General features: G+C 40.5%; 1 protein-coding gene across 4 annotated transcripts in view; it reads left to right on the top strand.

The window, feature by feature from the left end:
- RPS6KA2 (ribosomal protein S6 kinase A2) overlaps positions 1-27,175 on the top strand; it is a 294,149-nt gene that overhangs the window by 21,212 nt on the left and 245,762 nt on the right. The window contains exon 1 of one of the 4 annotated variants that reach the window (XM_057406937.1): positions 19,115-19,415. The exons of 2 other annotated variants lie outside the window; for them this stretch is intronic. In XM_057406937.1, coding sequence (XP_057262920.1) covers positions 19,368-19,415 — 48 coding nt within the window. In that variant the 5' untranslated portion in view covers positions 19,115-19,367. Of the gene's footprint in view, positions 1-19,114; positions 19,416-25,480; positions 25,721-27,175 lie in introns of those variants that run through there. One more of the 4 variants, XM_057406934.1, reaches the window with a different exon arrangement.

Here is a 27,175-nt window from a genome sequence, read left to right as displayed (position 1 = left end):
CTCTGGAAGAAAGTAATTTACTGATTGTTTTCAAGGCTTTGATGAGAAAACTAGGAAGGTAGCTCTACCATCTGTGGCTAAAAATTAAATTTCAAATGGACATGGTTAGACACAAGGAAGTTATCATGTAGTCATTGTAGATGTCAGGAATTAAGCTTCTGTTTCTAAGCAGTTACATGCTTCAGGGTGCAATTTATTTTGTCCAAAGACATGACTAGATTTCCCTGTTGACTAGCAAGGGAGCTTAGAGTAATATATTAGTCCTGCTGCATTTGAACAAAAGAGTCAGAAACAAGACTTCTGCATATTTGTAAGATGTCTAATCAGTATGTGTGCTTGTTCATTACACTTGGAGATTCCCAAAAATATACTGAAACCTACAGTGGTGTGGGAAATTCTAGTATGGGTTGGTTTTTTTTTTTTTGTTGGTTCTCTAAATATGTTTTGGAAGCTAGGGAGGAAGGCCAGCTGTACCCTCTTAAGCCCCTGGATGTTTAAAAACTAGCATATGTTTTGTCTCATTTGGCCAGTTTTTTCTGACAGGTAGTCAAGAACTTCATGTTGTATAAATGCTTCTGTAGAAGTGAGAGAGTTGCATCAACACCAGAGAAGTGTGGGACTGAATATAAAGACATGATGTCTATGGTTGCAGGTGGGTATTTGTACTGTATTGCCTAGTAAAGCTAACTGAGTTCCTGGCTGTTGAAATCTTTGATTCAGCATCTACGTAGAATTTCTTATGTATCTATGTTGCTTGAAGTATAGGTATCATGATCAAATGGCCTTGTTGTAATTATATGGACTTAGAACCTTAAGTCTTATAAATATTTTTAGTCTGGATGTGAGTGAATGGCTTAATGAACTACAAAGTCTGACCCTGCATAAACCTGTCTCATTGAAAATACAGGCTTGGATTTCCTGATCACTGTTATTTCTGTATTTTGTAGCTGTTTTTTCACGTCTTTAATTGCTGTGTTTGTGTGAAGTCAGTAATTACCGAGTTTTAGCCTGGTCTAGGATTTCTTTGTTACTAAACTTCAAAATGGGGAGGGAAAGCATAGTGTGTCCTAATTAGTGATTATATGTGTGATGGATGATTGAAGTACAGCATATCCCTTTTATTAATGTCATACTTATGATGCCCTGAGTTTTAAGTGTGGCATTTAAGCATATTTATTCATGTTTAGGCACTTGAATAGCCTGATCCTTTTGTACACTGAAGCATTGCTCTCACCTCCAGCAGTGAGTGAATTTATTTAGAACGTTTTAAGTTCTTCGTACAGTTCTCAATTTTCAACTGAGGTGAGAAGGTAGTCCTGATATACTCGGCAATACCTCTTATGGAAGAGACAGAACAATAAACAATATAGTAATCTTTCAGCATTACTTATAAACTCTTTTGCTTCCTGGTATGTGCTAGTAAACATGTATGTCTAAGTCTTCGGTATTTTCCTGTGAAATACTTCTATTAGGATAAACAGTCTTGAGACACTTGTACAGTATATATTACAGCAGCTTTTAACACAATTTGCTTTATTAATCTAGTCTTAAGGAGACTAAAGGTTGTGAGTCACCCTTCCTATAAAAGGAGCTGATGCAAAGGAATTAAACTGCAAAAGTAATGTCTTGGTTATGTATGTCAGTGAGCCTTCTCTGAGTGTCTGTTATCTGAAAACTCTGACTTACACAGAAGTACCTGTGAATTTCCACATCTCATAGTATGCCTGAGGGCTGTGTTACGGATTATAGCCCTGGTATTTAAAGGTGCAGAGCACCGTGCTTGAAATGCTGCAGCTCCAGTCCTGAAAGGTACTCTGTGCACTTAGCTCAGCTGAATAGGGAAGGAATGGTAAGGGGGTGTGTGTGTCTTTATCCACACTTACTTATGCATTTAGCTTAAAATTAAAAACTTGGTCTCTTCATCTCAAGTCACTCTGGGAGTCTCCTTAAGAAGGCTCCCTGTTACTCTGCTGGGGAGAGTAAGAGGAGGTGGACAAATTTCTGTTCCTAAAATCAAGGCTATACCAAAGTGATGCTTAGCATTCTCCAGCCTCATAACTGCAGTATTTCTGACTGGACCTGACACAACAGACCTCTGGGGTGAGGTCTGTCTGAAGTCTGTCCTGCAGCAGCACTGCAGAGGAGCGAGTTGTGGAGGTGGGGATGATAGAGTCTGTCCAGAGGGAAGTTTTTTCTAGGATGGCTTTCTTTAGTCTATCCTGCTTGTCAGCATGCAGTGCAATCCAGAAGTAGCCTTGATTCCTTGGCCCTGTGGGTGCCAAAAAGGTCAGAGCTCCATTCCAGCAGGGCTCTGTGCTAGGTGTCTTCATCCACATAGAGGTGTGCTTGGGGCTTTCTTCTCAAGCAACTGTCTGGGTTCTCCACAAATGCTTATATAATCTCTTGGTGTTAGAAATTAAATACTTTGAGAAGATTGTGTCCAACTTGAATATTTAGGCCTGATATGTATAATGCTGTAAGCTTCTAGGGGAAAATTGAAGGGTTGTTGTAGACTTGCACTAGATGCACAGAGTACATCTGACCTAGAGAATGGAGTTAGGAGATCTGTCAGGGCAGGAGAATGTGGTATGTCTGGGTCTACTTCTATGTCTAATTGCTTTATTCTCTTGAATTTCCTGGTGTCAGTCTTCTTGGCCTTTCATATGTTTTTATCATACTTGTGGGGGAAACGTGACCATGAAACTTTACACCATGCCTCTAGTTTCACAGGGAGAGATTACTACTTCTGAAAATAGCCTGTGAGAAGCAATCTTATTGCAGATACTGACACATTTCTGTGGCTGACAGTCTTGAGTGAATGGGAGATTAACAGACAGGGATCTGAATAGTTTGTGAGTTTGCAGTGTGTAGTTGTTCTATAAACCAAACTTCCTTTAAACATCTGAATCTAACAAATAAGCAATAAAAGCATGATGCCAAATAAATATGACTTGATAGCCAGGCCTTTTGTGTTTCTTGTGCAAGATCTGATTGTGGATATAAAGGTGAATGAAAAGGTGTGACAAAATAACAGCCTTTCTCTTATTTACTGTTTTGAATCATGCTTGGTTTAGGGTTGTGTGAAGACTTTTACTATGTGATAACTAAGTGCTGATAGCTCTACTGAAGATGCAGATTTGTAGAATGGGAATGGCTGAAGGACTAATCCCTTCTACAGAGCGCAGGTGTGGCTACCTGAAGCTTGAAATGCATTAGTGGGACAGGTTTTGAAAGTCGTCCTAGCCTCTGCCACAGATGTCTCTTGAGCCCCATATTTAATGCTAATGCCCTTTGGCTAAGGGAAGACAGCAACTGTATCTGCCAGGATGTTTCATAATGGCTTCAGGTTGACCAAGGAAGCAACTGTAAGAATGCCAGTGGAAGACCTAATCCGCTGCTGTAGTAGGGACCTCTGTTCTTCTGTTGTCTTCATTCTGCTGGATGTATGTCCTCAGTTGTAGAGCTTTGTGCTGGTTGAAATGACAAAAGTGACAAATTGTGATTCTTTAGGTGAAGGTCGTGTTTGTGGTATATGTTTTAAGAAGAGTCTTTGCTCTGAAGGTTGTTATCCAGTAGCTAAAAAACCTGCTGGTCTTTGGAGTAAACAGAGCTGCTTTCTGTGCTGGTGCAACAGAGGAAGAGGGTTGTAATTCCATCTTCAGGACATTGAGACAAGGGGGAACACAAAATTACAAAATGAAATACATAAACCTTTAGCATCAGTTTTAAGTAATGTTAAGTTTGATGGCTTTGTAACAGTAGCAGTGGAAAATTACTGAGGTGCATGATACACAGAAAAAGATGTAGACTACAGCTAGAGAACATACTGAGGATTCTTGTACAAGATGAATCATTATAGTTGACATAGTTTTAAGAAAAACAGTCTAGAAGAACAGGACACGGGGATAAGGAGTATCTGGGAACCACAGGTGCCCAGGATGGGCTACAGTTAAACTAACTGATAAGTAGGAGGACAAGAGGATTATTATGTCTCTGGTGCTAACAAACCAATTAAGCTGGTATAAGCATCTACTGCGTGTGCTGCAAAGGTGGCCAGAAGTGCTGAAGAAGTAAACAACCCTCAGAGACCACCACCACAATTCTGTACATGCGGAGAACTTTCTGGAAAATGAGGTAATCCATATGTAGCCTTATGAATATGTATGTATGACCAGGGAGTATGTAAGGACGGCCCGTGTAGCAATAGGGGGACACACATTAGGAGGAGCTATCCCCTGTGTCTCCAGGCACCGCAATAAAGAATACCTGCTTGTCAACTTGAAAACTTTGTTGGCAAGTTTGTTCCTGGAGTTTTCTCTGAATCAACATCTATGTGAAACGGAGCTGCAATCGGAGCTGATGCGTGGAAACAGACACAGGAAGAAGATTCTGGAGTCATGGTTGGACACCATATTAAGCAATGTAGAGGCTGGTGTTGTTAGTGGCAGGACTTGAGCACACTGAGTTTCTGACCTGCTGTTCTCAAAGATTCTGAAAGAAGACGGCGACCTTTTAAAACAGTGACTGTTCAGCACTAGTGGCAATTCTATCATTCCCTGGTGTTAGTAAGAGATTTTGCTGCACATAAGTAAGAACTGTCAATATATAAAGCTTGCTGGTGAAGGGCAAAATACACAGAGCCATTTACCTCTTTCCCAATCATCATTTTATTGTTATACTGGGAAGAAAGATGCCATGCTATATTGTAGCCTTCCTGTCACTTCCATCACTGCATTGATCCTTTATTTCATAGTCCTATAGCAATGCAATGGAAAAGAAATAATAACAATGTGGGAGATGTTAGTGCTTTACACTAACAACAGGTGTGGATGTAGCCTTTACTATGTCAACATTGCTACTTGCACCCACGTTCAAGTTACAAACAGAAGTATTTCAGTTTGTGTCTTCTGATGTTTGATAGTGCTCCTGAACTCAGGATCTCCTTGTCAACATGGAAAGCTAGTCATTCTGCAGATCAACACAATGATGACAAAGAGGATACACAAATAGTGCTGTGGGGGAACGTATTTCTTTGTAAATGACTTCAGACCTTTAAAACTGTGAAAGAGAGCAAAGGACAATGACTGTACTTCTGTTTCTTTAAAACAAACTACTTGCCAACGAATTGACATTGCTCTCAAATTTTCTGGTGTGTGGTAAGTGGTTTATAGCTCAGCATGTTATGGGTATTCTGTGGATCCTTCTAAACTAAACATCTGTTGCACATTTTTCTGTGGTCTTATGGGACCTGAGATGCTGGTGTTCTCTATTCTGTATTCTAATCTACTTCAGCTGATTGTTGCCAGCAGTGGGAATGGGCAATTTATGCACATACTTACATTACCCTGTTGTTCATAATCTTTTTTAATTTTAGCACCAAGATCATGTTGTACAGGTTGGATCTCTCTTGTTAGTAGTTTAGCTCAGTATTGCATCTTAAGGTATATTCTCATTAATTAAAGAAACTCAAGATATTAATGTCTTATGTTACGTAAACGAGGATCACAAATAACAGGAAGTATGGTGACCACTAAGTGGATGTATTCATGTGCACAAAAATCATGCTAATGACATCAGAACTACCTCTTCCTCATAGTCTCTGGCCTTGATGTGCCATTGTCTCTTGGACATTGCTTTGTAGAAAACACTCAAGGGAGAGCAGTAGGTAAAGTATTGCAGTGGCAGCTGACAATACACTGAGGATTACAAGAAGGCTTGATGGCAATGCTTCCACTAGCACTGGTTGGTGTAGCATCTGTGCTTTGCATTATGGCAGTTTTTTCTTCTTGCTTTATATCCGCGAATACTTGCCTATGAAGCAAGATGTCACCTGGATTCCTGCTGTAGTAAGTAATTGTTCAGCTCCAGGAGTAAGCAGTTAGGTTTCTGTGTTGCTTTGAGTTTGCTCCTGTGATCTAGCTTCCATGATTCATACTCCTGCTTGCCAACTGGAATTAGTGTAAGGTTTAATTAAATGTGTAAAACATTTTGAACTTACTGAGTCATTTTCCTGAAATATGGCTTGTTATGCTGCGTTTAGCTGACAGACTTGTACACCTCTGACTCTCAGAGCCAGCTTTGATTAAATAATTGGCTCTGGGTGGGATGGGTGGGATACTTGGTTTACATACTGTCAGCCTTGAGGTAACTGTATGAAAAGAATAATTAATTTAAAAATGCTCAAGACTAAAGGGGGTATACTGAATGTGCAAATGAAAATTGTGGTGTTTGCTTTATGCTCATTGTAGAGTTTGAAAATCCTGGAAGCTTTGTCAAGGTAAAGCTTATATAATCCTATTGATGAAAAGCTATGCAGAATACAGCTCTGTAATGGATGGAAACTTGGTGCATGGAATCAGACTCTACAGCTCAAGGAGAGTTACAAAGCAGATATGTTTATTACGGCACCAGGTGTAAGGGGGATTGCTCCTCCTAGCTTGCACACGGGGGGTTAAGTGAGCAGTTATTTATTACACACAAACATGCGTATTCATTAGATTCCCGAGAGTGTGGTGGGGCTGTTACAATTAGTTGCAGGAACTCATAAGTCTCCTCCTTTTGGCGCTTGCGTACTGCCCTCCTGTGGTCGTGCACAGGGGTCTTCATGATGAAGTAGGCAGTCTTCCTCACGATGTACTTTTCACCTATGGCACAGTTGGATGCCTCAGTAATCGCAAAACTAGCTAAAAGCAGCCACATCTGTAACTTTCTGACAGCTGACAAAGTGTTAGAACAGTATGACCTTCGCACAAAATTTATTGCAAGCAAAACAGGACAGGTAGACAAGGAGTATCCGAAGCTAGCAGATGCTCGGGAGGCACTGTCTCCAAACTAACCGATAAGTAGAAGGACGGGAAGAAATAATTCACTCATGTTAGTAGGGTCACTAAATTCTCACTACAGACTTACAACACAACCATTGTTCTCTATCTTAGACCTAAGTTAACAGTATTTTAACCCTATGTTTTCCAGGCAATAGCTTTCCTTATATCAAGCCTAGTTGAGAACTGATTCCCTCATGACTGAGAGACATAATGAAGCGTGGGTTTTGTCACAATGTATTTGGTAGAGTATATATGTTTACATTCATCTGTAACTGTTTTTCAGAAAGGGACAGAAAAATGTAGGTGTGCAGCTGTTCTGTGACCTTCATACTTGGCCATGCTGGGGTCCAGTGTGGACATCAGTGAGATGGTGAGAAACTGCATGGTCCCATGAGTAAACAATCAGAGATATGGCATAAAGCTGGTTGTTTGTCTAAGGGTATAAAAGCTCACCCTCTTGTGGCTACGGGAGAAGCCTCACCTGTGGGTGGATGCACCATGCAGGAATTTTCCCGATTACCTGAGACTCCTGGCTTTGGCTGCAGTGGGGCTTCCGAGCTGGAAGTGTGGGCCTGGATGATGATTTAGTGGTAATTGGTGATGTATTTCTTCTTAATCTTGGTTCTTTCTATGCAGTTATGGTTTGATGCATTGCTGGCTTTCTTCAGTACTTATATACATATATCTTTGATTTGCTTTATTGTACTTATTTTCTATATATAGAGATATTTACCTGGCTTGCATTAGTGTGCTTGTTTTAGTGTGCTTGTTTAACTGTGTGTATTACACAGCTAGTGTGTGGTCATTTTATGGCTTACCCTGCCTGTCAGCAGAGCAAGCTTCTATCCCTGGAACCATGCGACTTCCCTGGATTTGAAATGGGAATTTGAAAGCCTATATTCCATTTGGACAGGGAAGCAGTTCTGCTCCTGAATATCAGGGTATCAGCCAGGAGTCCCTTTAACATTGTGATTCCTGGATTCTCAGTTTGACTTCTGTGGCTCATCAGTTCTGCAGTAAATCCCTTTTGTAAATGTAACTTCAAGACCCTGAATGTTTTAAGCTCTGTGGCAGAGAATAGAAAACTAGGTGTAATGTCTGAATTGAGATAAAAGAAACTTTAAGTTCAGCTTCTGTATAGAATAACTGTTTATATCTTAACTTGTTGATGATTCACTGTGACTGATCAGATTAGGAAGAAATTACTTTCCTTTGTTCTTGCAGATTTTACCAGGTTATGCTGGTCTGCTAACAGCTCTCTTGAAGCAGCCTAACTTAACCCATCCGCTTTGGGAGAAAATTTCACCAAGTTTCTTTGAAAAGCTTCAAATACGTATTTAGTGCCAAACTTTGTATACTGGCAATGTACTATAGTGACATGAAATTTTCATCCTTAACTTTTCAAGTGGTATAGATGCTAAGTAAGTAAATGTGCACTGTGCTCTGATTGCAAGGACAGGTTGGGATGGTAAGGCAACACATTGCTTCTCTTGAGCCTGAAATGTTCTATCTTTGCACCAGAGTTCTCTTTCAGGAGTATCTAGAAGCTACAGAAAGTGCTTCTTGCATGTTTGAAGTGGTAGCTTCATCAGTTTGCAAGGTTTGGTGCTGGGACTGGTGGTCCTTGCAAGGTGGTGTAAGGGGATAGGCACAGGGTGTCTTCCTGGAAGCTATCTGACCCTTAACTCCCATCTGCTGTGACTGCAGTTGATCCTCTATTTCTGAATGAGTTGAAGTAGTCTTAAAAACTAGAAATGCCCTCTAGATTTCTGCTATGCTATTGTGTTTTTTTTTGTTGTTGTTGTTTGTTTGTTGTTTTTTTTTTTTTTGTAGTGGCCTATATGTGGTACTTGTTCTCCAAATATCCCTGCATAACTTTCTTTGTGTTGCTTTGAAGGTAGTAAAATACTTTAATGTATTTACACTAGTATCTTGGTGGCCTTTAAAGGTGCATTACAACTACACTTATGGACAACAAGTGAACAAAGTGAGTGTTGCTGTCTGGTGACTGAAACAACTGAGTATAAGTGGGCACTTGAGAGCTTTGCTTGTAATGCTGAATGTGAGGTAGAGGTGCCTCTGAACTAGCCAAGTTAACTTTTTTCTCTGCTGTAGCTAGTAAGGGAGAGAACTAGTTGCCCAATATCAATCTACAGAGCCTCCTTTTACATTTGTTAACTTATTCCAAGCAGAGAAATCCTTGCCCTTGCTGAAAGTCTTAGCCTTCAGCTTCATAGAAAGAAAGCCAGCTAAATACTTACTAATATATTAGACTGAAACAAGAAAAGTATGCGTGCAAACCAAATGTTCTCATGTGCTTATGCAGGCTAAATTGAGCAGAGCTTCTGATAATTCCCATTGAGCAGTATCCCATTGTGAATATCTCAGCTATACAGCTGGGATGAGATCAGTGCCAGGTCCTGGGGTAGAAAAGGACTGTTAAAACACTGCTTTGCCTAGCTTGCTCTTACTGCCTTTTTTCATTCTTTAAATAATGTTGATGCACCCTGCATGAACAGTTGGAAGAGCTTCTTCCTGTGAGGTACAGCAGCTCTGTATCTCTGGCTGTTAGCTGAGCAAGTGTTTAATGACACGATAAGTGCTATACAAGGCAGATGCTGACTGCAGGAGAACCAGCGTAGGTCTGTTTTCTCTAACTGTCTGGATATAATGGCTTGTGACATTTTGGAAGGAATTTAACTTGCATAAGGGTGTTCCTGTTACAGTAACAAAAGACCTTCTCAAGGGTGGTGAGCACCTGCAAATCCTGTTCGTTTAGTTGTGGCAGAGAATACAGGTGCTGGATGTTGTCCCCTGGGGCAGCTGTAGTGTGAATGTCTGAATTTCTGTCTACAGCTGGCAGAGAGAACTTGTGCTTCATCTGTCATACTGGGCAGAGAAGCACTCTGACATTCTGTGCTAGACATCTGGAGATGTCCTGATATGAAGTAGCTTTTCCTGCACGGTTTCTCTTGGCTACTATTTCTTCTGCAGTTATTAGGCATCAGGAAATGGCCAAACATACTGATCTTGGTCACTTGATTTTATGGTCACTTACTTGCATTACTAAAACTGCCTTTAATCTCTCTGTAAAAGGCAAGGAAAAGTGAGATCATGTAATATTAAATTTCTTTTTTTTTTGTTAGGTTTTTCACAGCCAAACAAGTTAAAAGGTTTGGGAAAATATAATGAAAGCTAGGTCTTATGGTGTAATGAAAACTAGATCCCTTAACCTGATCTAACGAATCTAGAGTTTAAGGAAGATGTGAAACGATGGAAGTCTTGCTTATGGGAGTTGGGAGTGTATAGCTTTTTGTAGAGAAGTTTCCTTGTTTATGGTTTCATCATCAGTAAAACCCTTCAGCCTTTCAGTATCTGTCCTGGGGACTGTTTCTGAGCTTGATTAGCTGACTTCATTAGAAAGTTAATGATTGAAGGCTGTATGTGTGCTGCAGCACACATACAGGGGACAGAGACTGCTGTTCTCCTTAGGAAGAAGAGGCCTGGCTTAGGACGCAAGGTTTTACATGCAGATTTGAAGAACAATGAGTTTTTTTGATCTGGGGAAAAGTATTGTCCCTACGAGGCTAGGAAGAGTCAGTCTGATGCGCTGTTTATGGAGAGTCAGGTAACTGCTGACCTGGACATCCAAGTCTGTCTGCATGCTGCATGTGGCAAGTTATTGTAACATAAATGGGGCAGAAGCACAATGTATACTTTGTCTCTTATCCCGATACATTATATTCTTGTAAAAACCACACTGAAATACCAGATAACATGATGTACGCTTCTTACCAGGTACTGTTCTGTAGCTGCTTGTGGTCTTTCTGCAGTTGTGGGATAGAAACATTCAGTACCAGCAGTAGCTAAGGGCTGGTAGCATGAGCTTTAGCTAATGAGTCTGTACTCAGTGTCTGAAGACCCTAACCCTTGCTTCTTTGGATGTATTGGTTTACTTTTTTGAGCTAGCTAGGCTGGAGCTAGCAAATAAACAGCAGTCACATCAAACTGCAGTTTGGATGTGCCTGCAGGCTGTTGCCATGGGGGCAAACATAAGTCTGATTTTAAAGGATTTTACTGAAAACTCCCACACTCTGAGACTGCGTGACCTGTAAGCAAGCAATTGTGCAGCAGTTTGTTGTCGAAGGATTCCGGGGTTGATAGACTTGATTAGATCTTCAGCCTGTAATATTTAAAGTCACACTGATGGTACATCCCCCGTAATAACTCTTCAATATTGTGGCCAGCTTCAGTCACACTTGAAAGAAGGGTAGGCATTTAGATCTCTCTTCTCCAAGGTTTTGTTGAAGTTGACAGATGAACAGCAATAAGATTCAAAGCAGTGCCCTATTGAAAGGGAAAAACAGATTTGTACTTAGCCACAAGGCATTAATTACATGCAAATCAATGATATGAGCAGGCTAGGATGCTATGTCTCTTTCCAAAAAGGCAAGAGAAAGAAAGGACTCCAAGGGAAAATGGGCATAAATCTGTTGAGAAATGGGCTGCATTAGTTCTACTTCTTGCAGGAGAATTTTGACTTGCCTTTCTTTCTTGGAAATCTTATGTTCCCAAAAATAAAATGTAGTGATGGACTTCTGTGCTTGTTTCCCTGCAGAAACTTGATAGCACTCATTGCAGCTACATGTTGACTTGTTAGTTCTGTACCTAGATCAAAGAAAGGTTAAAAACTATCTCAGCTTTAAGAGAGAATACATTTAAAGACAAAACATGTTTCTGTAATTTTTGTCTGTGAAAACAAAACGCAGATTCAATTCTTGTTAATTGAGTGCTTTGCACATGCGAGTCTTATTTGTTTGGGAGGAAAGCACAGTGCAGTGGTCTGAAATATGCATTTTCAGCGTGTTCCTGGGCTGGCTGAGCCCTGTTGTGCAGCGGATGAGACTGACATCTAGTGCAGGTTCAGCAAAACTTACTTTAAAATCAGGATGTTGCAAAGCTTTTGATATTTAATAAGTTACCAGTTCATATGTCAGCCCACTCATGCGCCTCACTCATCTTTTCCTATCAGCACTGTTTCTGTAGTGAGCAGTGCAACCTCAGTTACCTGATACTTTGACAAGTGTGGTCCTTTGTTACCTGTAGTGACTCTTCCCTAGCTGGCTGAGTTCGTATTTGCTTTATGTCAAAGACCTACTTCTGAATTTATATCAAGACAGACATTCACCATATTTGCTAAAGATGGAACTATGTCAGTTGTATTACTATCACTTTGGGCATCGATAATGATGCTTGTATTACTGGGACTAATGCAATACAATGCCTCTTAGTGGTAACTGAGTGCCTTATCTTCTTGAAGGGAAAGAAAGCAGATCTTGCGGAGTTGAAATGAACCCCAGAAGCAGGGTGAAACTTAACCATGGTAATTAAGTATTTCTAGTCTTGAAGTTAAGCTATTGCAGAGCTTCCAGATACATTTTGTATATCTCTGTTTTAAACTACTTTGTGATGTGTCTTGTATCCTTATACTCTAATAAACTGGATATGGTACAAGTTTGTTGCAGGTAAGAATCAGTGATTCTTAGAGAATCAGAATAATAGTTATATATATATAATATATACTTTATTTTAGCGGGACTTTATCTTAGTTCTCTCCACAGCCATACCCTAGCCATGTATTAAAAGAAGCACCTTCCCCTCACCTCCAATCCTGCACCCAAAACAAATCACAACCTGTAATTAGCCCCTTTCTACCACAGAGTCCCAATCCATTCTAACCTGGGGAGTGGCTTCTGCTTTGAGCCTGAGCTTCTGGAGACTGCTTCCAGCCTGAATGATTTGAAGAATGGGGGTTTGGCCTCCTTTATCCCACTGTTCTAGTTTTAAAGAGTGAGGAAGGATTCAGTCTCTGTTTCTTCTTAAATCGCAGCCTTCTATGAAGGTGCAAGGGAAGTGCTAGTTTTTTCTTAACTAGATAAACAACCACTTTATCGATTCTTGCACGGGACTGAGAACGTCATCACAGGGCTGCAGCAGTGTTGCAGACCACATTAACTGTGATGCAGTGCAGGGATCTGACAGGGAGACTGGCACTAGGTAGCTTGGGTGCAGTTGTCAGTTTTCCTTTGATAGGGTTGGAATGCAATTTGGGATGCTGTGCTTGAGTAGGTGACACATATTAGTCCCAGTGTCATAGAGGTCAGTTCAGGTCAATGCAAAGCAGGGCTGCAGTGAGACACCTTGATATTTTTATTATACACATTCATATTACCCTTTTCAAATTTCTTAGTTTTAGCTATTTTATCTTTTAAGCCTCTTGCTTAAATCTGCAGCAACAGCAGTGCCATGAAGGGTAGCTCATCATGAGGTTCTGAGCATGTTTGTTGCCATGAGATGTCCCCTTGGAAAGAAATGCATTAGCGGGGAAAGACTCTTCACCTCATCTCCTTGTGCATGGTGACCTCTGCCAACAAGCCACCTCAGAGGTACTGTGCCACTATGCTGCAACAGGAATCTTGAGTTGTAGCGCATAGCTATAACCTATAACTAGAGCAATGGAGTTACTCCGGAAAAAATGAGTAAGCTTGTATTAAGCCTGCAGTAACTTTATCCAGCAGTAGAGGTCTGTCTTGTTTGGAAAAAGGATTTTTATCAGTTAAGGAATCATTCTGAGAGAACTTAAGGGGCTCTTCAGTGACTTTTAGGGTGGGGTTTTCTTTTAGTTTCTTTGAATACCAATTTAAACTTTTTTAATAAGAGCTGGTCTGAAACTAGTACATGCAGTTTAGTGGGTCACGCTTGCCAGCAGGTGGGAAATGTTGGCAGTCACAGGGCTAGTGTGAGAAGATGTAATTGGAAGCTTAAGCCTGCACCCTTTCACCAGTTCTGGTAGCTGAGAACAAAGCTAGAAACTACTGGCAGGTTTAGAAGTGTGGGTGACTAATCACTGAGACAAACCACAGCTGGGAAGTGAGCTTGTCCTTCTCTTGAAGCTCTCAAGTCAGAACTGAATTCCTTCCCCAAAAATAGGCTTTAGCCAAACCTCAGCTATTTGGCTTCAGATAGGCACAAGTGGGCAAAAGTTCACGGCCAATGTTAGACAAGAATTGTTATAGTAGATTATCACAGTTGTTTCTTCCAATCTTAACTCGGAAAATTACAAAGTTTTTGCCAGAATTTCTTCTTTCAACCCAAATTGGCTGCAAGTATTCTTCATGTGCAACTATTTGTGAAATCAACAAATGGAGGGACTCTACAGGTTAAAATTTGTTTCAGAAGACCCTAAAAAGCACAGGTCTCCAGTGTGGGCTTCCTTTGTTATTTAAGATGCAAGCCTCCTCTAGTTCTGGCATCAGTATGCCCCACAGTATGTGATCTTTCCTTCTTTAACCCTGGGTTGTACTGTCCTGGTATAATACTTCCCTCTAAGGTATGGTGTATTTCACTGAGCTACTGGAGGCTTATTTTGGGTCTTGCTGAATTCGAGTGACCTCAGCCCAAACACATACACTGTCATTTGAATCAAAAAGATGATAGTTCTGCTAATAATCTTTCCAGTAAAGCATCCTACAACTTGGTTAAATAAATACTGTACAGACGGTTCTCTTGTTCCCTCCATCCAAACTTAATGCATGTTTGCTATTAATTAATACAGAATTCAAAAGCCTGTTTCCACATTTCTTCTTAACTTTGCAGATAAGCATTTGAGAGGGGCAAAATTCCTCTGCAACATCATGACCATAGATGAACTGGTCTCTTGCATTACAGAGCAAACTTGTTAAGTCTTAATGGTGGCACTTCACGTACTTGTCCATACAGAACTTTTAAATGGCGTAAACAGTGCAAAATTCTGTACAAATTAGTTGGATATCTGAAAACAAATTTAGCTGAAGGCTACTGGGTTTTGCTGTAAGTGCAAATACAGTCCTTGATAAAATGGATCTTGCAATTGCCTAAATCAAACTGCAGCTTATTTTATTGCTTTTTCTGATATCAGTTTAACTGTGTGTTGTAAATACAACTTCGGAATAATCCAGTACTGATAGTGTTTCTTCTGCCTCATTGCTCTTAAAAATCTGAATCCCCCACCACTCCTGAAAGATGAAATACCTAGGAGAAGCTGTGAATTTTCCAAGCATTAATCCCCTTGCGCATTGTTTTCAGGTGACTTTATTTGGTATGGTTTTACTCTAGGTTATGATCCATTGCTGGAATTACCGGAATCATAACAGTATAATTACAATTACCTTACCTGAGATGAGACGATGATAAAGGCAATGGGAAAGTTGTCTTTTTTTTCTTTTTACCTATGAGCAAAGAACTTCCGTTTTATCCTTGTGAATGCAGAATATAATATCATATTTTTAGTACATCCACATAATATCACAATAGAAGAATAACAGGTTATTTATTCAAGGGATAAAAAAGCACTGGAGGTGAATAGAAAGATTTCCAAAGGAATCCTCAGTATTGCTATTCCTAGAAATCTCTTTCAAAACACTTATCAGTATGCAGGTACAGCCTTGTGCGAACTCTTGTGCCACTGTGCGTACCTGTGTGAGGTGCAGAATACAGGCTTTTGAGCATCAGCCCTCTTCCTACTTGTGAAGTGTACAGGAGGTACCACAGCAGGAGGAAATGAATAGGCTGTAACAGCAGAGCTGTGACACTGTGCTGACTTTTTTATTTGGAGCTCTATTCAGATCCAGTCATTTCATCTTGAACAAAGCAGTAAAACAGCCATTGAAATGAAATGTTCAGTGGAAAATTATTAGAGGAATGAAAAGAAACTTAGATGAGGAGATTGTAAGAATATTAAACCTCTTTATATTTTAGTTATATATTAAACCTTTAGTTAAAGGTGAAGCAAATGAGATGTCTTTCTTGGTTTGTGTTTTCTGTTTTTGTGTAGAGAAGTGAAGATCAACACATTTGAGGCAATTTTAAACTCTTCTTTCCTGTGTGTAAGTCTAAAATGTGCAAGAATCATGAGTAAAATAAAAATGCAGGCAGATTCAAATGAATGCTAATAAACTAAGAAAATAGAACTAAGTATGTGTTTTATTGTAAAGGGAAGATGTGACATTTCCAGTTGTGTGTTTCTCAGTTTATCTCTGAAGTATCTGGTTGAAGCCATGTATTACTCTCTGTATCCTGAATAGCTATGAGCAAGGCATTAAGGGTCACTGGTATAATAGCAGGTTTTGTAACTCTGAAAATGTGTGCTTTCAGATCATCTGTAGTCTTAGAATTGTTAGACTGTTAAAAAAAACAAACAAAAAAAACAATCTAAAACCAAAGATGTTGAATCTGTTTGTTAGAGCACTTGAAATGTATGGTAGGATATAAGTCTGAACCTAAGGCGTTCACTTTGCACAACAGGCTTTCCTGGTTCGCCGTGCTAAGGGATTACCCACAATGTGAATTCATCTTTGCACTGATTATTGTAATAAGGACAGGATATGGTATAAAAGCTTATCCATTCTCATACCAACTTAATCACCTGGATTACTCTCTTGGATTTACTCAGCCTGAGTTATTATGAGTTTGCATGAAATCTCCTGAAAAAGCTCTTGGCTGTTGGAAAGATTTGCAAATGGCTAAACTAAGCATCTTTTAACAGCTGCTGTGTACTGATGTTGCTTAAAAAGTCTTGAAAACAGAAATAACCTTGAAGGTGGTTTGCATTTATAATACACATTTAGGGAAAGTACATGGAGGTATTTTACTCTCAAAACTGAAAGAAGTGAAAGAAAAGTCTGTATCAAACCTTGATCACAGTGTCCAAAGTCACAGCAGAATATGGAGTGAATCCCTTAAAACCTTAGCTGTAAGACTCCTCAAGATTTGGGGTATAACAAGTTTCAAGTCATAAAGTAAGCTTCACTCTTTCTTACGAAGTCATCCTTATTTAGAGTACCTCTGCATCTAGAACTTTTCCAACTGTGGTGTGACAATGGCTCTTTCTTGTTTTAATTGAACAGGTATTCTTCTGTATCTGGTATAAAGGTGGTGTGGACACTTCTTGATTCAGTGTCTGGAAGGGTAACTTGGGGCTGCAGGGAGACAAATCAGGTTCTATGCAGAAGCTTATTTCCTCGCTTTTATTGCAGTAGCCCTTGGTATTATTTCCTCAGGAAGGTGCCTCTGTTGGGTGCTTGGGGAGGTGTGAAGGGAGGGCATAGTACATGTGAACTGTTCTGAGAGCTTGAGCAAGGTCTGCCATACAGTGATGTTCACTAATAAGAGTAAGGGGGGGAAGCATGCAAAGGCTGCTGCCTGTAGTGGGACTTCCAAGGCCAAACTGTTGGATTTTGGCACTGGTTATTTTGGAAGGGGCATGGAGCTCTGTTTTCCAAAGTCAAGGCTTTTGGTTTGCTACCATGTATTTAGTGCGATCTAAAAAACAGGCAATATCCACTGTGTTCTGCTTCCTTGTTTCTCTTCCTCAAGGTGGCTCTTGGAGTTGGCGTATCAGGACAAGAAAGGAGAAAGATGTCTCATACCTCTAGCCTTTTGAGGAGTGGGAGGGGAGAGAAAAGTTTTTTCTGCAATCCGAGCTTCTTGATCGAATATAACCTTTTATAACAGAAACTACCAAGATGTATAATAGGGTTGCAATTTATGTTCCTGCTGTATGCTTGCTGGTGGCTTTTATGGCGTTTTCACAATCTTGTTTTTATAGGTATCTTGGATTCTTGTCCATCTTGCACAGTGAAACTTAGAAAATGTTTTTTATCAAAATTGTACCCAGAGGCTGCAAGCATATAACACACCAATGAAACAGCCTGTCCCACTGCTTGTGTTCCCCAGTTGCCAGTTTTGAAACCATTTCTTGAAATAAGGCTTGGCATCATCTTGATGTTGTCCTGATAGGATGTTTCTCAGAAAACTTGTCTGCTCTTCTTCACCATCAGACTGAACACCTGATAGCAAGAATATTTTCTGAATGATTTCACCAGGTCTAGTGCTTGTCTTCAACTGTTGGTTTATCTCAGTGGCTGTCCTGAGCCACCTTTTCTCATGACCAATACTTTGGCACAACTTACACTTCTGTTCTGTGGCATTGTCAGTGTGCTTTTTCAGTAGGACTTGGACTTCCTCATGGGTGCATAGCGGCATCAGTTCTCAGAGTTTGGTTCTGCGTTTTCCTGCAGCTGTGAATTGCCTGTCATGTTTGTCTGTGCTGTGAATACAAACCCTTGCAGTTAAGTGTGTGCTTAACTTCAAACCTCTGGTTTCCTTAGCTCACTCCAGGCCTTGACACTTGTTGGAGGCTAAGTACATGTGCCTCCATAGGAGTGGAACCTTGCAGTATCTTTTGAGAGTGTGTTACTTGGGATCCTGAAGAATGGGACAGCAAGAAAGCAGAGGAGAAACCGAAGTTCTTGTGGTAAGGGAATGATGCAAATGGCAGAAACAAGATACAGGTAGAGACAGACTACAACTACAGAATTGAGGGTGGGGTTTTCTTAGCTGCAGCTACTGTGAAATATTTATGGTATAAAAACAAGGGATGGAGAATTGGGAGTGACTGTTTTGAAGAAATTCCCCTCATAGTACATTTTTGTGTAGCCTCACACATGCTGACTCTTCGAGCACAATAGTAATGATCAGGGTGGTAGCTTGATCATGTAATGACTTTTAAATAGATTATACTAGCTGCTTTTAGTGTGTGCTTCATTCTTAAATATAGTGATTATCCCACTGGCATAACTGGGAATGAGCAACACCGTTTCAGATCAGGTTGTCCTACAGCACCTTGCTGGTTTAGGACATGGGTGGCCCAGGAGATGCAGCATCACTGTTGTGCTGCTGAGCCTTGTTCTTCCAAATATGGAGCTGAATGTTGCTTGCAGATTCCCAAAGGGAAGGCAGCAGTGCCCATGATCTCTGTTTCCAATGGTATTGAATCAAAATCTTCATTGGCTCACTCTATAAATACCTCTGTGTGTATCTGTATATAATATCTCTGTGTGTAATCTCTTTCTTCATAGAGATTTTACTAAAAGCTGTTCAAAGTAAGCAAGTCTCCAAGTGATTTATAGAAAACATAAATGATTGGCTCTTTCCTGCGCTCGGCTGACTCATGTACAGTGTGCACAATTAACAGGTGTGTGGTGGCAAACTGTACTCAGCAGGCATTGCTGGGTAGGTTTCAGAGTCCTGAACATTGAATAAGTTTCCTCTGTAGCATGGGATTTGAAAGAATCGGCAAGATACTGAGCATCTCGGTACCTCTTTCATCCTCCTGTTAATTCTTGCCTCTGGATAGACACCTCTTTTAACTTTGCCGATTTTCTAGGGAAAGATGCAGACCTCTCTATTCTCTTCCTCCTCATGCTGACAACACAGCTGTAAGCTTTGGCTGAGGCTGGAGTGTCTGTATATAGCTTCCTTGTTTGAGTCAAAGATGAGATCCAGCCTAGCTCTTGCCTTTTAATCTGTTGCTGGGCTGGGCTGGTGACGCACTGAGCTAAGCTGGCTGCAGCGAGTTAATAGAGAAGACGAAAGGTGTCAAAGCCCTGCAGAATGGCTCAAGTGCTTGCAGCATCTGACCCATACCCTGAATGCTGAAAAAAGATGATAAAGCTGCCTCACAAGAAATTACAGAAACTTTTCCTTAAAAAGGTAAAATGCTTTTTTGCTTGCTGCTTTGCTTGCTTCTAATTACGTTGATGGTAAAGTTTAACAATTGCATTGTTTTAGTGCAGTCAGCCTTGCGATTTCTTTGCCAAGATGCCTCAAACTGTTCTCTAAACATAATATATTCATGGCTTGTGGTTTGGGACACAATGAAAATCAAAACTACTTGAGCAGCATGCCACACGGGTTAGTTTGACTGCAGCTGCAGTTTACAGGTTCTTTTACCCTGTTGTGTTATGATGTCTTTTTAACCTTGTTCCTTGACTCTGTAGAACCATATATTCTGAATCTGTCAGTCAGTTGTAGTGCTGAGTGTTTTGCAGTGTAAGAGAGAGTGCTGCTCACTAACTGTTGTGCATTTAAAAAAAATTGATATTAAAAGATGTGTGTGTGTGTATTATATGTAGGCTGTATATTTATACTCTGGTTTCAAATATACCTGTGTAACTTAGTAGAAATAAGGAAACATATAGAAAATATATATTATTCTTCCACTTAGAACTGTGTTTAAACTACCTTAGTTCTAATTTAAAACTACCCTCAGATCATACATTTGTGAAGCGCTGTACCTAGCTAGGTATTGAGTGCTGTGGCAATTTGCTATCATAAATAGCAATCTTTAATTCTGCATTTTCTATGGATTCTGTTTTGGCAACATGTAAGAACTTATCCCATGCGTTATGAAAACATATATATGCTGGGTTTTTTTCTTCCCTTCAACAGTTCTTAATCTTGTCTACTCATACACACAGTTAGTGCTTGATCAGAAGCGCGGTCCGTTTATTCTGTAGAGCATTTCAATTTTAGGGTAAGGCTCTTTCAGTTGTACTCAATTAGAGTTTTGCATTTTCATCATGTAGCGTAATTCCACATACATGGTATTTCATACTGATATCTATAATGTGCTGCTTCAAAGGAAAATATTCAGCTTGGTTGTATTCTAACTAAAACAGTGTTAAAGGGGTACAAGAAGTTGTGGTTCAGTGCAAGTCAGAATCTGGCGCAGAGTTTTTTCTTTTTTGGCACCTTCATAGATGCCGGTGGTTGGTTGTACCTCTTACTCTGGAGTAAATTTCCAGTATTTAAATGTTGGCATCACAGTTACACTGTTTAAACTGTCCTTGTGGGGTTTAAATTAACTGAAAAGAGTTTTCCCTTCTGCCGGAGCATATACTCCTTACTGCCCACAGTATGATCAAATGGTCGTAATTCCTCTGAGACAGAGCAGCTGGACAGTTTCTGTTACACTCTTGTGCAGAGGGCTGGAAGCACCCATTTGATTGATATAGGTTAAAATGCAAGAGAGATGGGTTACTAGACTTGATTTCTATGTAGCTTCTGAAAATGTATTTGATTTACTGATTTAAAGTGATAAAGCAAAGGTGAGTGCAGCCAAGAAGGTGATGAGCATAATTTAGCACGCCAATAGCAGTAAGTCATTGACAGTCTTGGGAGTCCCATATCAGTTTACTTTCTCAAAAAGCTGTGCCTGCACGGTGCCACACAAAAGAGAATGTCAAATAGTATTTACATATCTGTCTGTTTTGATGGCTCATGTAATTTCTCTAGAGGTGATGGAGGTTTGTTGCATTTTATTGTGTGGGGGAGGTGTGGGGTTTTTTTTGTGTTTTTTTTGTTGTTGTTGTTGTTTGTTTTTTTTTTTTTTTTTGCTATATTTTGTTTGTTTTTTTTTTCCCAACAAACTGTTTGTGTTTTTTTTTTTTTTTTGTGTGTGGCAATGCGTAAGGGGAAGATAAAAAGTGGTGAAAACATCTTCAATACTTCTAGGATTTATAAAGTGGTTTAGCTTGTAGAGGCCTTTTTCTGAATGCTAGGAGGGGGTGGCATCACAGAACAAGTGGTTAGATCCTGCCCTCTGCTATGTGTGCATACCTTGGACTCAAGTGAGTGCATAACTTAACAGGATAGAAGCATGACTCAGAAAAAAGAACCCAAACAGTCTCCAAGAACTGGAAGATGAGTTAAGTGCACTATGTCACTGAGTGGTGGCTGGGCAGAATTAATGGATATTTTCTAGTTTCTTTTGCTGTGATACATATGGTATCCAGCAGTACCTTTTTGAAGCTAGTGTTGAAAAGGACTTACAGCTCCCTTCTTATTTTTGTGAATATAACTTTACAATGGCTTGCCTGATGGGTAGCCTACCTGAATATTGTTCAGATGTTGGTGCAATTAGGTAGTTTAAAAGAAATGTTTGTAATCCTGAATATGGAAGAATGCCCCAAAGTGACAGCTTCCTTAGAATAAGTAGATCAGATGGCACTGTATTTTCCCAGAAAAAGTATCTACTGAAGAATGACATTGATTATTGCAGTGGATGTCTCCTCAAGAGCTTACTCATCAATATCATGTACTGAAGCAGCAGTCAAACATCAGATGTTACTCAGCCTGCTATTTGCGTAGGCACCAGCAGCTCTTAGACGAGTGAATGATTCTTTTTATATACATGAGGGGTGGCTTCAGAATTAAGCCTTTAATGGCTATGTTGAAAATGTAACTTTGCCCTGGAGAATGCCTGAAAACTGGCATGTTGTGTTTTAAGCTCAGAATATTACTCAGTGGTTACACAAAGAACTTTTTTCAGGATCAGCAAAAATTAGTTTGTAGCAGTACATTCAAACAACCTTGCGGCCTACTGGACTTAGAAGGTGAAGGACAGATGTTTACCCACTGAGAGTGTCCCTCCATGTAAACTGATCTGTGCAGTTTCAGTTTCTTCTGAAAGCTTTGTCTGAAGCAATTGTGCAAAGGCAAATGAGTGTTCCTCCTACAGGATGCTTTGTGAAATTGCTATGTGTAGAAAATTCAACATCACCTCAACTGTTTGATTTAAGGAATGGATATTAAAATTATCACTTGTAGTAAATTATAATTCAGCAATTGAACCAGCAGGAAAATAAAAAATTAGTGAAAAACATTTTGATTTGAATGGCATTCTGGCAGAGAAAAATAGGGTTTTTAAAATGAGTAATTTAGAGTTTCTCTGTTTAAGAGGAAGATATAATCTCTGCTAATAGGAGAAAACCACTTAAGCAAAATAAGACTTCAGCTGTTGCAGTCTTTATGGATTTGGTGCTGTAAATGCTGATTGACTGATTTATGGAAATGCATATGTTCTTTGTAGCATTAAAAGGGATGATCTTTACATTTTTTCCAGTGTTTTGAAAAATGATTTAGTAATGACTGCAGTATTGGCAGAGTATTGCTTTGTTATGCATTGTGATAAATGTCTCTTCCTTTTCCCCATCACCACCAATAGACGTTTCTGTCCTTAAGGACTGTATGACTGAGTCACTGATAAAAAGATGAGCAGAATGAAAAGATGTGTAGCACCAAAGGAATTTAACAGTGCAGACCTCTTGGATGTCTTTCGGTACATTCATACATATACAAGTCATACATGTGGACAAGGTATTTGCCTCTTTATGATGTTATTGGTGTTTTATCATGTTTTATATAAAGCAAAGTATTTCATACACATGACTGATTATATCTAAGATGAGCTTTCTTTGTCATATGCATGCTTGCTGTCTATTGTGTTCTGATGGACTTAGGCAGCTTGTTGAGTTGGGGGGCTGCTATACCTTGGCGATGTTGCCTGTCCAGTTAGGGTTGGGGCTGGAACCCTTCAGAATGGAGAGGTTTGGAAGTCATCCCCTCCTTCTGTAATATTCAGTGTCATAGTACCTTTCTTCAGTGATGTTGGTCAGTCCAGGGTCACTCCTTGGGAGTACAGGGAATTTCAGTGTTGTTTAACTGACTTGTATATTACTACATGACTAGTGCATGGACTGTGTGTTAAGGTATTGAAATATGCCTGATTTGGCAAACAATCCGCTTCTGCCATGACTGGGATATTGTTAGAGAAAGACAGGGATAGTACTCTCCAAACATGGTGGACTGCATGAAAGGCATGAGAATTAATTTGTGAACCTGTTTTGAATTAATATGTGGGGTTTCTCTTGTGTTTTGGTTTTCTAAATATCCCACTGCTACATGTGTGTGTGCATGTCTGTGTGTATGGAGGGGTTTCCCTATATCTGGTGCAGAGAAGGTACAGGATTGCTCAAGGGGGCCTATAGGGATGCTGGGGAGGGACTCTTCATTAGGAACTGTAGTGGTAGGACAAGGGGTAACGGGTTAAAACTTAAACAGGGGAAGTTTAGATTGGATATAAGGAGGAAATTCTTTCCTGTTAGGGTGGTGAGGGACTGGAATAGGTTCCCCAGGGGGGTTGTGAATGCTCCATCCCTGGCAGTGTTCAAGACCAGGTTGGACAAGGCCTTGGGTGATACGATTTAGCGTGAGGTGTCCCTGCCCATGGCAGGGGGGTTGGAACTAGATGATCTTAAGGTCCTTTCCAACCCTAACTGTTCTATGATTCTATAATTATCAGCTGGAGCCAGCCTCCTTGGCTTAACCTGCAAAGACCTAGGTGTTTGCTTCATAAGGGCTCTTATTTTGTGTATAAAGATGGCCCATCTTGACCACTGTTGACATTGCTCTGTTTCCTAGAAAATGCTGATGAACCTTCATTTTACTGTTGTGAAGATTCATACAAAATAACTTCAGCTTGGCAGTTATAGGGATGCTGTTGAAGCCAGGTATAGGAAAGGAGTCTTTGCTATTCTCAGCCTGCGCTGTCTCAGTGTTAAGCTGGAGCCAGCAAAGCTGTTGACCAGGTATTGGGATGGCAAGTGACTCTAAGTATGAAGATCTGGGTCTAGTCAAGCCAGGCATCTTCCCCATGTGGCTAGGGGAGGAGAATGGATTGGAGCTGGGACACTGGGTCAGGGGCAGAGCTCTGGAAAGCCAGCCTTGTGTTACTGCTGCAGCTGCTGGGGCACTGGAGGGATGTGGCAGGCTGGAGAGTGCTGTTTGTCACTTCTGAACACATGGGGCCGCTTGCTGGCCTGCTATCCCTACCCTGCATCTTGCAGCAGTATCCATCTGCCTCTGTCTGGGGCTGTGGTATATTGGCAAGATTGGGCAGGGGGAAAGGCTGTTTTGTTCCATGCATCAGCCTTTCTCTAGGCAGCCACCTGATTTGCTCATGCCTACGGTTGTCCCCAGTGTTGAATTGGCTTCTAAATGTAAATTTGTGTTAAGGAATAACTGCAGTCTTTTAAACATGCAGTCCATAGATGTCTTTAGAAAGAACTTTGCTGAAAATTATGCTCTAGAAAGTGTGTGATTATTTGTAATGATCTATATCCCTGATGTCCATAACAGTAATGGCTTGATATGCCACTTTGAGCAAGTGATTGCACACAAACAAGCCACTGTCAAGCTAACTCTTGAAGCAGCAGTTTTCTGAGGAGAGAAAAGCAAAACCAGCCATTATTTCTGGCTGGAGTTAAAAGGAAAAGTTGTAAGCAGGAGCAGTCTGTGACTCTCACTCTTGGTCGTTCTTAGTCACTTAAAAATACTTACCTAGTGCAGTTCCAGAAGGCAAGCCTTGGACCTGCCTGCAGGATAATGGCAAGAATTAGGGCTCTGAACTCTTGTTACCACACTGAGCAGCAGAGGATGCAACCATGTGTGACATTCTGAGTCTGTTTTGAAAGATTGCTGGGAAGCTTTCTAAAGCACGCAGGTCTCCTAAACTTCACAAGATGCTACAAGACAAGCATGCTTGTGAGTGTGTTTCCTGTAGCTTAAGTACAGTATTCAGTTCTTGGTGTCAACATGGAAGGAGGTAGACTGCTCACAAAAATAAAAAGAGGGAACTTTCTTTCAGGTCAATGAGAAGTCTTTTCCATGTTACAGCCAGAATACTGTATCCCTGTATAAAAGAAGTATTAATGCTGAATATAAATTGCTTGATGACCACTCTCAAAATTACACTGGGAGCTAGTCTTTAATCCTAAAGGGTTATATCCTGTTCTTTCCCCATGCAACAAGGCTTGTACATATTGCATTGTTTTGGCCAAGAAGACACCCTGGGGACTAGCTGCTACCACGAGATCATTGCTTTCAGCCTGCTGCAACCACTCTGTTCTTTGCTCACAGCACAGCTTGGGCTGTGCTGCCTGCCTGTCGTCTGCTTTGCCCTGCTCCATAAGGCATCTCCCCTGGCCATGATCCACTGTCGCCTTCCCAGGAGTGCTAAGAAAGATGCTGAGGAGAGCGAGACCTTGGTGTATGGGGAAGAGGGTGTGCTCTCGGTGGACAGTGCTTTTGCCTCCCTGGCTGAGGATGAAGGTCTGCTTGATGTGTCTCTTGAAGCTTATGCATCTACAGTGCTTCACCAACAGGCTCTCATTTCGGTAGGACTGTGAAGGCTATGGAATAGGCTCTGACTGAGGAATGCTGGCTGGGGCTCTAAAATGGGAAGAAGCACTGATAGGGGCTGAAGAAAGGAATGGGGATTTTGACAATGACCTCCATAAAACTGATGTAAATTTCCTTGCTGTTGCTAGCCTAGTTTGTCTATGAAGTATGTCTCATAAATTATTACATTGTTTTAAGTATTGGTAGGTAGAAAGGAAAACTACCTGAAACAAGTTTAAGCAAAAAAAAAAAATCAACAGAAAACAATTGTATGTGTGGTGTCATGCACTTATGCACATTAACCTTTATCTTGCGTAGATGTCTGTTAGAATAATATGAAATGTTCTTCACAAATCCTTCTTGCACAGGGTGACATCTTCCCTGCAGTGCAGGACAGTAGTAAGATCTTTGAAGACTAGTTGCTATAACTACTGCCTGAGGGCTTGGTGCTGAGTGTTCAGAAAACGCAAGGTTTTCTTCTTGCACGAGTCTTTCTAGTACTATGCAGGTCTTTGCACTGCACAGTAATTTCTTGAAATGTGCACTCAAAGAGAAATTAGAATTCAGGGATAGAGGTATGGATATCGCAGCTTTCTCTCCTCCTGCTTTTCTGACACATTTGTCTCCTTTATTAACACATTGCTTGACATTGCACAGTGCCTCTTAAAGAGATTGTATGACTAATCCACTGTTAGATCATGAAAGTCCTCACCTGAAGGATCTTTTTCTTTTGTCTGGAGACAAGCACTGATGTTCTGTTCTCCAGAATCTTGCCACTGGCTTTTGGGAAATACCTCAGGGCTTCAAATAAGTCTCTGTACTGTGTGCTGGAGCCAATGCTACTGTGTCATAAACCCTTGAAATAAAAAAATATCCTCTGAGTTTTGGAGAGGATCTTGATGAGCAGCTGACTCTACTGCCTGCTGAGTGCCCCCGAGGGCACAGACTAGTTAACTTTTACTGGCAAAGGTGTGGGAAGATGGATGTGTATTTCATTTTCAAAGCAAAATCAATGCTGTTTGAGGCTTCTTGCTATGAATATGCTTTGAATCTCAAATAAGAACAGGGAAGAGCTGAGGAATCAGCAGTCTGAAAAGGGCTCATGCCTCTGTCTGCTTAGTGATACAATTGAAGGCAGTTATCCCCAACCCTTTGGTGGGTATGTAATCATCTTCCAAATACCTGTGTGAGATATCAAACGAAGGGCTCAGGAAGCTCTTGCATAAGAACTGTTTTTTCTCCCCAGTTTATTTGGTTCTGGTGTGTTAGAACAAGGGGGAAATTTGGTTTCTTAGTGACTGTGACACAGTGCGCTGTACTGCAGTTGCTGCCTGTATCCCTAGAAATCAGCAAATGTTGCTTTCGTACCAAGTCTGGTTTCTCCATACCTTTCTGTAGTATTTTTTTTTGTTGTTGTTGTTGTTAGTTTTGTTTGTTTGTTGCTGTTTATT

This window comes from Pezoporus wallicus, unplaced genomic scaffold (assembly GCF_028554395.1).
Source record: "Pezoporus wallicus isolate ANWC-B61680 ecotype Strahan unplaced genomic scaffold, APGP_CSIRO_Pwel_v1 scaffold_6362, whole genome shotgun sequence".
Lineage (NCBI taxonomy): Eukaryota > Metazoa > Chordata > Aves > Psittaciformes > Psittacidae > Pezoporus > Pezoporus wallicus.
Note: the sequence above shows the minus strand (reverse complement) of the source record. Positions and strands in the feature narration are given on the sequence as shown.